Genomic DNA, 14,905 nt, shown 5'->3' on the forward strand with positions numbered 1-14,905 from the left:
CTGGAACCCTTTCCAAGCCACAGAATAATATTTACACAAAAATATTTTACCTACTATATCTTTAACAGAGCTATACAAGGAAAAAAAATCTTGTCGTATTTTAGGGTGCGTCTGGGCTTCTTCCTCTAGTCAGGCGTGATCAGCTTCTGCCACACCTGAGCTCATCCCAAGTGCCTGCCCAGTCTATTCTGCTGTAGGTGGTGAGGATTACTTTATTTAGCCCATTTCAGTTCTGCCCTTCCTCCAAGGAGTGCAGGGAGGCTCACATTGTTTTCACTGTGCTTCATTTTATCATCACAACAACAACCCTGTGAGGTAAGTTAGGTTGAGGCAGGATGTGTGACTGGCCCACCCAAGCTTCCATTCAAACCTGGGCCTCCAGATCCTAGCCTGGCACTATACCACACCTGCTATTGCCAACTTTTCCTATGCCATTCAGGACAGCCGGGCACAGAGGTTCCACTATCTCCGTTCTAGGCAAAGGCTGTAAATGCTGTCTTATTTAAGGGTGTGATTCTCACTCATTTCATTGGCAGTAATCACAATGAGCAATTCCTTTCAATAGGCAAAACTTGCAAGGTATACACTGGTGCAGCACGGAAGAAATGGCTTGTACTGTTTAACTGAAAGGGGCGTCTAGCAGTGGTAATTCCCACCTGTCCTGCTTAATTCTCCACAAACACATTTAGTGTTGGGGGGCTTCATTACAGGGAAATAAAAATGTTAGGTTTAAACAAATGAGCATCACCTACGGGAAATAGGTGAAGGAGGGGGAGAATGTCTTAATAGGATGTACGCCTTCCCTACAGCTTGTCCCTAAGGTGTGTTTACTCAGAAGTAAGTCCTATTGCAATCACAGAAAGAGCAAGATTTATTCTCAAGCAAGGCTGTCTTGGGCTCTTCCTTAACAGCCCGATCCTCTGTCTAGTTCGCTTAGAATCGCAGTTTTGCAGCCTGTTCGATCCTACGCATATTTATTCAGAAAAACAAGTCTCATTTTGATTACTCTTAAAATGTATTACAGAGAGCTGGAGGCAGGGTTGCCAGCTGACCGGGGGGGGGGAATCCCAAACGGGTCTGGGTTGCACTTGCGTCGTTTAGAGGAGTAACAGGAGGCGAAGCTTTGGTAGTTCACCATTATTAGCTCCTCCAAACGCCTGCCCAGCCACCTTCTGTTAAAGGAAGCTGGTTTTTAAAAAGAGGTGGCAACCTTACCCAGCCCAAGTGGGCAGACAGACCTCTTTTTCATTTCAGCCAATCAGAAAATAAGAGAACTAAAACATTGCCGTGATTTCCTGTTCCAGGCTGCATGCGGGAAAACGAAACTTTAAGTCGGAGGGAGGGTGTTTGTTGATAGCTTTGCAGAAGGCGAACGGGTTTCTTGTTCCATCTGCCTGGGCCAGCACATTTGGTGTCTGCAAACAGGGGGTGCGTTAAGGTTTGCAAGCCTGTGCTATTGCAAAGATGGGAGAGTGGAAGGAAGACCAAGGGGGGACAAGAAGCCCCCGAGAGAGAAGCAGCAGCGAGCCGATCACGGAGAGGGAAAAGGCGCAGGTGGCGAGATGGCTCCTTCAGGCCGGGGCAGGGGGGGAGATGGTGTGTAAGAAGCATCAAGAGCCTCTCAAAGTCTTCTGCAAGGAGGATCGCGCCGTCCTCTGCCTCGTCTGCGACAAATCCAGGCAGCACAGAAGCCACACGGTTCTCCCCCTGGAAGAGGCAGCCGAGGAATACAAGGTGAGGGGAGGGAGGCTTCCAGGGGCAAACACTCGAAAGAGCCAGCCAGAGGGGTTAGGATGGCAGGCTGGGAAATCCTGCGCCTAAACTCTCCCTCAGCTCTCAGGCTGACTTGAGGTTTGCCGCTCTCTCTCTCTCTCTCTCTCTCACTCAGCCTAGTCTACCTCACAAGGGTGTTGTGAGGATAAAAGGAGAAGGGGAGAATCATGGGCGCTACTCTAAACTTCGAGGAGCAGAGGGGTGGAGGAAAAGGATGATCACTTTTTAAAGGCTGGTCTTCGTTGCTAAGAATGTATTGTGGTAGTTTATTTTAGAGCAGAGCTTCATGTTACACAGAAGATTTGTGACTGGATCGACTGTTGTTCTTGAGTTTAATTTACTTTTAACAGCAAATGTAGGGGGGGGGGTTGGCTGAATACCTTTCTCCTGTTTCCCTGGCCTAAATTGCCCTGCTGATTGCCCCATAAGAAAAAATATTGTCTTTCTCCTCCAAAGCAGAGTAGACAGCATGTGTATGTGTGTGTGTGTGTGTGTGAGAGAAAGAGATACTGATTTAGACCAAATAAATACTAGAAGAAGGAAGGGTTCAAATTTCATTCCCCTCAGGCACATTTCCACTTTCATTTACAAAGAATCTTATATCCTTAGTGCAAAAGATGCAAAATCCCATTTGAAAGGAACAAGACACAACCCAAATATGATTCAACTACTTTATTTCAGCTATACAAGGATGTTGGTTTTAAGGCAACAAAGTTTATTCCTTTACTTCAACTTCTTATTACAAATCCTTAGCCTAAGAGGATAAATTGCACCCCCCCCCCCCAAATCAAAAGACAAGTTTTTCACTCTAGTGCCTTAACCAAGAGAATTAGCTCGTCAAAACAAAAAAGCACAATAAATTCTAATACATTTTACCTCAGTGCAAACGCCTTACAATACCAGATTACAATAATTTCACCAGTTTCCATGAGCAATATAACAATCAGTTGGCTGCTTCTCATTCAATTGGAACAGTCAGGTGGAGAAATTCCTGGAAAAGAGCAAAGGGGGAGCGAGGAAAAGGCCTTGCCACCCTCCCAAAAACTTCTTGAGGCCTGCTCCTTAACTTTATAACTTACTGGTCCCCCTCCCCCATCTTGCCTCTTGGAGCTGGTGTACAAAAATGTCATCCTGTCCCTTGAAAACAACGTCCTGGTCAAATGGTTATACAGCCAGTTCTGGATTTTTACCAGCTTGCTCTTGGGGTTTTCCAATAAAGAATCATTAATCTTGGAATCTGGCAATAGCTGTTTACATGGATATTCAACATTAAGGGAAAACACACAGATTTCATGAGGATCCCCCTGAACCAATGTTCCGTTTTCAGTGCTGGATCATGTTACCCTTTTTGGCTTTCTCTGTTATAAAATACCAGGAATTCCATCTGTGTATGAATCTTGGATCATCTTTCCCAACTCTTTTATGAATCATGGTTGTTGTGGGTTTTCCGGGCTGTATTGCCGTGGTCTTGGCATTGTAGTTCCTGACGTTTCGCCAGCAGCTGTGGCTGGCATCTTCAGAGGTGTAGCACCAAAAGACAGAGATCTCTCAGTGTCACAGTGTGGAAAAGATGTTGGCAGGTCATTTGTATCTACTCAGGAGGGGTGGGGTTGAGCTGAGTCATCCTGTAAGAGTTTCCCAGGGTGTGGAATGCTAATGGCGGAAGGCTTCACTGTATCCTGAGGAGGTTCTTTTGCATATGGATTGGTGCTTGATGTGCTAATCTTCTCTGCAGGGCTATTGTCGAGTATAGAGTGTTTTGTTAGCCTGGTGTTTTTCAGAACTGGAAACCATGCTCTGTTCATTCTTAAGGTTTCTTCTTTCCTGTTGAAGTTTTGCTTATGCTTGTGAATTTCAATGGCTTCCCTGTGCAGTCTGACAAAGTAGTTGGAAGTGTTGTCCAGTATTTTGGTGTCCTGGAATAAGATACTGTGCCCCGTTTGAGTTAGGCTATGTTCAGCCACTGCTGATTTTTCAGGTTGTCCAAGTCTGCAGTGTCTTTCATGTTCTTTTATTCTCGTTAGGCTGAACATAGCCTAACTCAAACAGGGCACAGTATCTTATTCCAGGACACCAAAATACTGGACAACACTTCCAACTACTTTGTCAGACTGCACAGGGAAGCCATTGAAATTCACAAGCATAAGCAAAACTTCAACAGGAAAGAAGAAACCTTAAGAATGAACAGAGCATAGTTTCCAGTTCTGAAAAACACCAGGCTAACAAAACACTCTATACTCGACAATAGTCCTGCAGAGAAGATTAGCACATCAAGCACCAATCCATATGCAAAAGAACCTCCTCAGGATACAGTGAAGCCTCCCGCCATTAGCATTCCACACCCTGGGAAACTCTTACAGGATGACTCAGCTCAACCCCACCCCTCCTGAGTAGATACAAATGACCTGCCAACATCTTTTCCACACTGTGACACTGAGAGATCTCTGTCTTTTGGTGCTACACCTCTGAAGATGCCAGCCACAGCTGCTGGCGAAACGTCAGGAACTACAATGCCAAGACCACGGCAATACAGCCCGGAAAACCCACAACAACAATCGTTCTCCGGCCGTGAAAGCCTTCAACAATACATCTGTTATGAATCATTAACTGCTGTCAAACAGTCCATCTCTTGTATGATTCTCCCCTTATAAACAGACCATAAGGATGTTGGATCTTGAGTTTGGTTCAGGTCTGGCCAATCTCTCCCTAAACTGAATTTGTTTATAGAAAACAAATTTCTATATTGTCATGCGTACAGCTCTCCAAAAATATCCCTTTAAAATCCTTAAACAATTAAAATGAAAATTTAATAAATATTAAGAGGACTGTTGTAGACCAGACAGATCTGCAGGAAGTGCGCTCAACAGGTTTTATTAACGCCAGATTACTTACAAATCTTCAATTTATTTTAATCATCAAACCTTCAAGCACAATATCAACATAGGTGAACTTTTCCCTTTGGCAGTCAGAATGCTTCATCCCTGTTAATCTTCTATAGCTTTTTACTTTAAAATATTTCTTTTGCTCAATTTTTATTAGAATTTTTTCCCTCCTCTTGGCCCTTTACTTCAGCTCTTCCAGTTGTTCCCAGCTGTTTTCTGACTGTCCCAGCACCCCAGGATCTCTGCCCAGATTCTAATCAAACATCCTGGAACTTTTGAGGTTTCTGCCCAGTTAATTATGATTAAAGCCATGGCAGTGAAAAACAGAAAAATATTCTCATGTTAAGTACTGAAACCTGCTAAAACTAAACCCGAAACCTGCTAATAATTTAGTGTCCTCTGTTGCTACATTAAAGTTAAAAACAAATTAGAGATCTGATCATGGATCTCCCTCGTAATTGGGCCCCCACTATAGATGTTGTTCTGTAGAAATCACTTTTTGTGTCCTCTGGCCTCCTCTATTCCACAAGGAAAAAGATTGTCAGGATGCGCTTGGATGATGCGATCCAGATCAGTGATGATAGCCAAAAGCTCCTGTGCTAGATGGTATGGCCCCTTTGAATGAGACTTTCTGGCTAGTGCAGAAGTTGCTCTAAATGACTCTTTTTTTTCAGAATGAAATTCATACGCAGCTACAGTCTCTGAAAACAGAAAAGCACGCTGCCCAAAACTATAAAGTGACCCTACAGATGTGTACAGCAAAGTATTTGGTATGTATTTCTTGCAAGTGCCTGCTAAGTTGATTCCAAGGTTAAGGGGTGTAGTAACGACAGGAGACCGAGATCTGGATGCAAAGTCTGACCCCCCAACATGGAGGCGAGAGTTTTATTAAGAAGCCATCTATAGCAACAATTGTAGCAACAGTTACACATTCCAGAACCAGTCACAGCCAACTACGCAAATATGCTGTGATCAGGCTTTTGTCTTATCTATGAAACATAGCGAGAGGAACACAGTGGACCTTTAAGACATGTAAGAATATTACTTAGAGTGTATGGGAATATTGTGCTCTGAGAAGGATGAGAGATGCTCAGATGAAACATATTGACACTGCTTTCCTGGTTCCTGGGTGGTGTGCTAATTGACCAGGAATCAAGAATGCAGGAATGTAAAGAGTTAGCTAATGCAGACTGTGTGGTATGCCAACTTCATGCCTACAAAGGGGTGGGTGGGAATGGCTGCTGTATGGATGGGGAAGTCCAGATTATCCTGCCCACATCAGTGCCTTTTTACCTGCCGCAGTTCCTATGGTGGCCATTCCCCCCACCTCTGTATCATCCAGGTAGCTTTTTCAAGTGGTTTTTTTTTGTGGACCAGTAATTGACAAGTGAATATAGCAGTGTATTGGTATGTTGATAACCATTCTTCAACAAAACAAAAAGGCTTCTCTTCCTGGTACATGGCGGATTGTTACTGAGGCACCTGGGGCAGGGAGAATGCTAGGAAATCCACCACATGGAAACCCTGTAGCCATTATACTGCATTAGCAGCCTTGACCACACAAAAGCATCTCAGTGAAAAAAGGACCCAGGTCTCATTCTGCAGATTATTCTTTTTCTGTTCTCTCCCACCCCCACCCCTTCTTCATTATTTGACTCCAGGAAGAGATAAAGATTGAAAAGCAGAAAATTTTGCGGGAGTTCCAGAAACTCCGCCTCTTTCTGGAGAAGCAGGAGGGCCTTCTCCTGGCTCAGCTGGAAGAACTAGAGAAGGAGGTGGAGAAGACACAGAAGGAAAATGATGCCAAACTCTCTTATACTTTCTCCCGTCTTGGTGCCCTTATCAGGGATTTAGAGAAAGACTACCAGAGACCCGCCCGTGAATTTCTGCAGGTGAGGATCTTCAAGGCTTGCTTCTTCAGCAACACCTTTTTATTCTTGTTGCTATTATTGTAGCCAACAACTTGTCATTTGTAGGAGGAGGGCATGTATTTTGTGTGGCTTCCTACGAGGGGTTGCAAATGCGTGTATGAGTTTTTGGTACCACGGGGATCTCCAATCTCGGTTAGCCTCCTGGAGTTTTGGGAACAGGAAGTGGTCACCACCATGAAATGGCTGTCATGGGAGCAGGGCCCATCCATCACAAAAGTTTGGGGTGTCTCCAATAGCTATCCTCCTAAAATGGAGATAGCTGTTTTCAAATGTTCGGTTTAGGAAAGAAAAAAGTCGATGCCAGGAAACACCTTGGTAGGTACCACTCCCAATATGCATTCCTCCAGTAAGATGTGTTCTAAATATGATCCAGAAATAGGATTGCCAACATCCAGGTGGGACCTGGAGTTCTCCCAGAATTACAGCCGATCTCCAGATTATAGAGATAGTTCTCCTGAAGGAAACGGCAGCTTTGGAGGGTGGGCTGTATGGCATCACATCAATGTTGAGCCCCCTCTCCTCTGCAAATTCCACCATCCCCAGGCTTTGCCCCTAAATCTCCAGGTATTTCCCAACCTGGAGCTGGCAACCCAATCCAGGAAGAACAATGCTGAGAGATGGTGACGGATGGGAAAAGGGGGGAGGGGAGGAAGTTTCCTGTTCAAGCCCTGCCCTGGAGGGAGCATAAAATCCTGGAGGTGGAGAACTTGGGGGTGGGATTTCCAGATTGTCCCCACCCTACTGCTATTTATCTCAAAACTCCAGCAAGTGCCCTCTGAGAGTCACTCAACCCTGAACTGTTTGCTGTCAGTAGAGCAATGAAATGGGGGCTCCTACAAGTCAGTGTCAAGAGTTCTGCAGGCCCAGTGGACGACTCAAGTGTGCAGAAAAGATTACTTTGAATTTATTTTTAAGAAGAAGCACCAGCAGCCCTCCTTTTAAAAATGAAATGCTCATTGCTCTTCAGGATGCACAGATTGTTAAGTGCAGTTGAGAACTGATTAAAAGTGGGGCAAGAATGAGGGGGGGGAGCAGTGGCCTGATCAAGTACTTAAGTGCACCATAGGGCACTTGTGATAAGACTGTTGTAGTTCAGGGCCGGTGGAGCAGGAGCTAGATCTCAGCAGTCTCATGCTACTGGGCAGGTGGGGGGGGGCATTCCCAAGTATTTCTAACATCTAGGATTCCCCCCCTTCACCATCACCACACATGCTACCATTTATTGCAACCTTCAACTTGTGTATTTGCTATGCAGGAAGTACATGGTTGTTTGCAGCATGATTTGAGAGCCAATATGGGGTAGTGTTTAGAGCCAATTTGGTGTAGTGGTTAAAAGCTGCAGGATTCTAATCTGGAGAGCCGGGTTTGATTCCCCACTCCTCTGCTCGAAGCCAGATGGGTGACCTTGGGCCAGTCAGAGTTCTTCCAGAGTTCTCTCAGCCCCACCCACCTCACAGGGTGATAGTTGTGGAGATAATAATAACATACTTTGTAAACCACTCTGAGTGGGCATTAAGTTGTCCTGAAGGGTGGTATATAAATCGAATGTTGTTATTATTATAGTGTCAGGCTATAAAAAACCTGGGTTCAAATCTCCGTTCAGTCCTGATGCTCATTGGAAGTCTATGGGTCAGTCATTGTTCAGCCTAACTTACTTCACAGGGTTATTGTAAGGACAAAATGGGAGGGGGAAGACCATATATGCCGCTCTGAGCTTCTTGGAAGGAAAGCAGGACAAACATAGGCAACAAAGACACTGTGATGTCGCAGATAGAGCGTCAGACTAGGATTTGGAAGACGCAGGTTTGAATCCCCACTGTACCATGGAAGCTTGCTGGGTGACCTTGGAGCCACTCTTTCTCTCTCAAGCTACATCACGGGGTTCTTTTGAAGGTAAAATGGAGGAAAGCAAAACAATATAAGCCGCTTTTGGTCACCATTGGAGAGACAAGTGGGGTACAAATAAATACATTTATTTTTGAATTGCTTTCATCCCAGTATTTTATAAGTTTTGACCATTTATGTATGTCTTGGCTTGTTTACTACTCCTTTGCTACTTTGTCACTACTCCTTTCCTAACCCTTGACTTCATTTTCTCTCCCTGTCACAAACTACTCTTTTGAGCCAAGGATGGGCAATTTCTACATTTTACACATTTAGCATTAAGCTAGTGCCAATTAAATGAGTAGAAAATTTAAGAAAGATCACCATTTTTTAAAACCAACTCGTCTCTCATTGGTGTGAACATAGTTTTTTCAGAAGATCAAATGGATATTCTTGGTAAAGTTGAAATCTTTATGAACAATGTTCTAATGACACTGCTCTTTGGAGGGAGGAATAGTAATCTAAATCCAGTTACTGGATTACTGTAACATTGTAATCATTTTAGACGAAGCTATCTGTTTACATTGTGAAGAGACTTTTAATGAAAAATACAAAATCCTGAGGAGTTTTGAGGTAGCATATCCATAAATATTATTACCTTGTCACTTTTACATTCATAATGTAATCCTAACTTTTCTCTTTTTATTGCTCTAGGATGTCAACAGATCCTTAAGCCGGTAGGCATTTTCTTGTTTTTCAGAGTTTGTTAATTGCAAGTGTACACCAAGTAAAATAAAACAACTTCCCTGCCCTTCTGCTTCCTTAGCCACATGCCACAAATCCATTCAATGCAGATTTACATTTGATCTGGTTCAACAAAGAGTGGGAGCAGCTCTGAAGAGTGAAAGGCACTTTGCTCGTACTCAGTGTTCCTTCACATGTTTTTGGAGGAACTTTGCCATTGGAAAATCCCCAGTGCCCTCTTTAATTTAGACATCCAATTCCATGGTGACATCTTTGACATGGAACATACTAGGGTCAAACCTAGAGATTGTATGTACTTTACAATGTGCAAATGATTTCATATGTGAGCAGAGTTGACGCACGTACAAAAGGTTCACACAATTCACCTGATATGTTTGCTCTTCTCATAAACACTACAAGGATCATGTATTTCTGAGAGCCAGTGTTGTTTAGTGGTTAGTGTTGGACTTGGATCTGGAAGACACGGGTTTGAATCCTCACTATGCCATGGAAGCTTGATGGGTGATCTTGGGCCAGTCACATACTCTCAGCCTGACCTATCTCACAGGGTTATTGTGAGGATAAAATAAAGGAAAGGAAAATTATGTAAGCAGCTCTGGGTCCCCATTAGGACTTAAATGAAATGAATAAGCACATTTCTGCTGAACTGCATAAACACACATTTATATGCATGATGAGATTATGAGATTAATGTAAACACACAGGACATCTGGTGATGCTGCTTGCTTGTACTTCCTAGTACTGATTCCGCTTGCCATGTGAAATTTACTGATGGTTTGAATTTGGGCTTAACGTCACTGAAATTAGTGGTGCAGCCTAAAGGTCAGAAAGATGCCGCTTGTCTCACAAATTACCTGTCTTTCGCTTACGCTTCTTACCAGGCTTTTGGCAGATCTAGCCCCACATTTTGGGGAAATCTGACACAGAAGGGACACTTTTCAGCCCTAACTGATCTGAAGGGTTTGTTCTCACGTAGGTGTGAAAAAGGGAAGTGCTGTTGGCCATTGGAGAGGTTTCCTAATCTGCAGAAGCTCAATGAAGTCTCTCAGAAAAATACCGTTTTAATGAAAAACATGCAGAAATTCAAAGGTATGGAATATGGCTAGTAAACCGCATTCCTGTGACTGTAGAAGAAGCTATGTTCCTGTCAAGTCAGTACTCAATAAAAAGTCAAAGTTAAGCATACAACCAACTGGCTCTTGGCAGGGGCAGTGAGGGGAGGAAAAGGGGGCAATTCCCAGCCTGCAAGTACTGATCACTGTTCTGTGTGTGTGTGTGCGCGTGCTCGTGCACAAATAGCTTACACTTACACATTCACAGTGGCGATGAATGGAGAATAGTTGCTCTGTGGAAACAGCCCAAGTATCGCAGATTGGCATAATATTGTCCTGTCTTTCTTTAGAAACATTGTCAATTGAGCTGAAGAGAGAAAGGATACCTTGGCTAAACGCTGTGTGGGGTGAAAAAGCAGACCAGCCACAAATCCTTTGGCCTGTGATGTGTAGAGATGTGCTGAGAAACAGCACAAAAGGTAAAGTGTGTGAGAGAAATATATAGAGATGAAACCACAAACAATATGGTGTTTGATAATTCTGGCGAAAGCCACTTGTAGATCTAGAAACCTACCAGATGATCAGTAATGGATTAGCTCGATGTACTTTTGTAGCTATCTTATTAGCACTTACTAAGTCAAAAGTAAAGCTGTACTCCTTAGACTACTTTAGAACCCCATATTAATTTAGGGATGAATAAAGCTTTCTTACTTTCATCCTGAAGTTTCCATCTTATACCTTGCGGCAGAGAAAGTAGAGCTGGGACATTGATCTAGCCCAGAAAGATGAATTTTTTGAAATGAATGGGTAAGGAACTCATATTTTGAACCTGGACTTGAGACTAATTCTGTTCTATTCCCCTGCCCAGTGAATGTGATGCTGGATCCACGGACAGCAAACCCCAAACTCTTCATCTCCCTGGATCGGAAGACAGTGAGGCACGGACAACACTCGCAGGCCCTGCCTGACAACCCAGAGAGATTCGATTCCGAGCCTTTTGTGTTGGGCTGTGAGGGATTCTGCTCAGGGAAATATTGCTGGGTTGTAAATATAGAAGAGGGGCAGAATTGGGCAGTTGGCATTGCCAGAGAGTCTGTGAAGAGGAAAGGCTACATCAGCCTCAGCCCTGAGCAAGGCATCTGGGCTGTGGAGCAATGCTGGGGTCAGTTCCAAGCACTTACCTCTCACTGGACTGCCCTGTCCCTGTGCAAAAAACCCAGGAGGATCCAGGTGTCTCTAGACTACAGGAAAGGTCAGGTGGCATTTTTTGATGCAGATCTGGCTGTTCCATTCTTCACTTTTCCACCCATCTTTTTCAAGCAGGAGAAAATCTACCCTTGGCTCTGGGTAGGGCCAGGATCTCAGCTTAGCTTGTGATTCAAAAGCCTGCTGCTGCAAGTCAAGCTGGCAGTGCCTCTGTTCTTCACTATCCTGATAAGAGGAAAGCGTTTTTCCTGTCTCTCTGCCAAAGTATCTAGCGGCCTGATTTGTGTAACTCCTTCCTCCCTTTTTTATTTCTTGTTATTTTCAGTAATTTGCTGTAAATCACAGAAGCTGTATGGCAATTAATCGGCTGCAATTGAATCACTTCAGCTGTATTGCTTAGGAGTTGCACAAGGCTCTGGTAGAGCTCTCCAGAAAAAAAATAGAGTGGATTGTGTTTGTTTATTATTATAGCGTCCATTATAACTTCTAAGGTTCACTACTTTGAGATTTTTGTTAATCTGTTTTGTCCTGTTTAAATACCATTGCTGTAGCATTGTTTGCCGTGGTGGACATAACAAGGAAGGAGAGGGAATGAGATCTCTGTAAATTTTTTAAAGGAAGTGTCATCATGGAAGCCCATAATGTCTTCTTGGTGCCTTACTAGCACAAATTGTGTCAATTGCTTCAGGTGATCTTGCTCTTTGGAGGCATTATCTTGCTTCAGAACTGTTCTGGGGCCACCGTCATCTATGCGCCCACCCTTGATTTTCTTTGGCACCAAATAATGATTTTAAATTCCTCTCCTTTTGTGAAGGTGATCATATGAACAGTCAGCCGGGAACATGGATTGGTGTGGAGTGGTGGAGCATTGACAAATATTGTAAGAGTGGAAAGTAGATGCATAAGAAAACAGTTGTAGGCTGGAGCACTATGTATAGGGGGGAAAAACTGAAGAGAATTTTCTATGCTAAGCTTCTTTCGCAAGATACCAAATGTCTGACAAGCAACCGTAGGGAGAAAGCTTAGGCCAGCATAGTAATACTGTGCAGTCCAAAAAACTCTGCCTCTGACAGAAAGCACACAGTATTTATAGCAAATTCTAGTCACAAAAGAAAGTTATAGTACTTTTCCTTATGTAGCAAAAAGAAAATTACCATCAGAGCAAAACACCATGTCAGTCATTCTTGCAGTTGGGCTAGCAGTTGTGTTCCTTAGAATCAGCAGTACTCATCTTCCTACCCCTCCCAATCTCATTTACATGTACACAATGTTGATCAAAGTTTGAGGCCTACTTGCTTTATTTCTACAAGCCACAGAACATGTAAAAGCAGAAGTTCAGAACGTTTCTAATACAGCAGGTGCCTCAGACAGGCTTTTGACTTCTTTGTGAAGCAACAGAACTGAAAAATTAGTAGCTAATAAAATGCAGCTAGTGGTCTAAGAAATAAACCTATCCACTGCATAATTTATTCGTAAATGACCTGTCCGAGTATAGAAAAAACAGTGCATGAGAGAAAATGAGTGTGGGCTGAAGACCCAGGCCCGGAGAAGACACGGAATGACAGGACTAAGGAGACCACCAGCTGCAAGGTCCCCAGAGGACCCTCGCCTTTGTGACTGAAAAGCACTGTGATCAGTTCCCTAGTGGGAGGGAAAGGAGAAGCTACAGTGGCCATGGGCAAAGACACTTCAACAAACCTCCAGGATATCTGTGTCAAGGTCATCCTACCAGGCTACAAGACCAGAATCAGTGACTACCAAAATGAACATACATGGCTAGACACCATGACAGGAAGGCAAATGCAGAGAAAAAGAAGAATGGACTATAATGTCTGGAGACATGTGAACCATGCAAATTCATGGCCTGTTCTGCCTCAGGCCCAATCAGAAGAAGCAGATAGAGTCTGATGAGAAGAGGAAACTGAGTTACTTTATTTGAATAGAGGGAAGACCGTGGATACAAGGGCAATATAAGCCCAGTAAAACCAACCGTTCTTCAGAGGTCTGAGAAACATCAACTTTTATCACCTTGGGTTCATTATGTATTCAATAAGTTATTGGTTGAGATAGTTAATGTACATATGACTTAGCATCATTCCATTGGTTTCGCATAATTAGGGGTTGTCCCCTTACTCAACACTTTAAAAAGTTATTTATCATTTCAAAGAACAAACACTCCTTCTTTGGCAACGCTGATATCAGTTCAAGTATCCATTGGGCAGATGTCTGTTATTTTCATGACTAGCCCGGATCCGTTCTCATCCTTGATGTAACTAGCAGAACAACTACCCATTGTTAATTTATTCCATTACATGATATAGGTGCTGGGCAAAGAACATTTCCCAATATTCCTGAAACAAAGGCTTTAATACAAGTGCCCCAATCTATGGCAGGATGATGGCCATCTATCTCTTGCAATGTTGACAATGAGGGAACTCGAGATTCTACAGGCCTGGATCTTAATTGTTTTGTTCTCACAGATTCTAGAAATGCAGTTTCATTTTCTACTGTCAGTACTTTTGTTAGCTTGCAAGAACAAAAGAAAGATGGGTAAGGGGCTTCTATTTGTGTGGCTGTGTAAAGAAAAATAAAACATGATTACATCTACATCTACATTCTGATACATGTTTGTGCTATATCTAGAGTTGCATAAAATATCACTCAGGGACTGAGGGCCCCTGCTTACTACTCAGAATTTAGGGGAGGTCAGGGCTGTGTCCCACACATATGAGGGGAGACAGAGACTCCCCCTTGAGGATCTCCCGTGATCAATCAGCACCAAAGGATCTGGCCAGCCATTTGAGTAAGCATGACGTATGCTTGTTGCTAGAACGTATGTAAATCCATAAAGCCACAGCCATGGTTTGGAGGCACACTGGTATCCTGTCTCTTCCTTAGGACCTCAGCTCAGAAGGGATCCCAGAGTACAGTGGTAGGGAGATGGTCAGGGCCTGATCACCTCTGTTTCTGTGGCCCCAATGGATTTATATCTAACACACTTTCTGAAGAAGTGAGCTGTGACTCGCAAAAGCTCATACCCTACCACAAATTTTGTCAGTTTTATAGGTGCTGCTGGACTCTTGCTCTTTTCTAGTGCTGCAGACAAACTAACATGGCTACCCATCTTGATCAAACACCTCTTTCCTGATCCTTTTAACTGGAGATGCCAGGGGCTAAAACTGGAGCCTTCTGTATGCAGAACAAATGCTCTGCCACTGAGCTATAGCTGCCAGCATCTGGTTTTCACCTGGACAGTCCAAATATTCTCCTAGATTGCCTTCCTGAGCAATTAGTTTGCCTTCGCTGAGCGGCGCGGAAGGCAATCTAAACTCCTCTCTGTCTGGAGATCAGGGGGTGGGGCCACCAGCCATGTGACCATTTTCTCCAAGGGCAACCCACTGAGTTCCACCACCTCTTTTTCCAGAAAAACCCTGAATAATCATATATGTTTTGATATCTTGCTTCTTTAGAA

At 43.6% G+C, this 14,905-nt stretch overlaps 1 protein-coding gene across 1 annotated transcript; it reads left to right on the top strand.

Moving 5' to 3' along the window:
- The first annotated feature begins 1,351 nt into the window (after positions 1-1,351).
- Positions 1,352-14,040, top strand: LOC129329222 (E3 ubiquitin-protein ligase TRIM7-like). The gene is made up of 7 exons (XM_054978682.1): positions 1,352-1,734; positions 5,330-5,425; positions 6,317-6,547; positions 9,125-9,147; positions 10,152-10,264; positions 10,578-10,706; positions 11,096-14,040. The coding sequence occupies exons 1-7, from the start codon at positions 1,465-1,467 to the stop codon at positions 11,602-11,604; spliced, it is 1,371 nt and encodes a 456-aa protein (XP_054834657.1). The 5' UTR covers positions 1,352-1,464; the 3' UTR covers positions 11,605-14,040.
- Positions 14,041-14,905: the final 865 nt, after the last annotated feature.

This window comes from Eublepharis macularius, chromosome 4 (genome assembly GCF_028583425.1).
Source record: "Eublepharis macularius isolate TG4126 chromosome 4, MPM_Emac_v1.0, whole genome shotgun sequence".
Lineage (NCBI taxonomy): Eukaryota > Metazoa > Chordata > Lepidosauria > Squamata > Eublepharidae > Eublepharis > Eublepharis macularius.

Coding starts and splice junctions, on each gene's coding strand:
- LOC129329222 (XM_054978682.1), top strand. CDS start 1,465: ATGGGAGAGTGGAAGGAAGACCAAGGGGGGACAAGAAGCCCCCGAGAG. Junction 5,426..6,316: donor TGTGTACAGCAAAGTATTTG/GTATGTATTTCT, acceptor ATTTGACTCCAG/GAAGAGATAAAGATTGAAAA. Junction 9,148..10,151: donor GTCAACAGATCCTTAAGCCG/GTAGGCATTTTC, acceptor GTTCTCACGTAG/GTGTGAAAAAGGGAAGTGCT.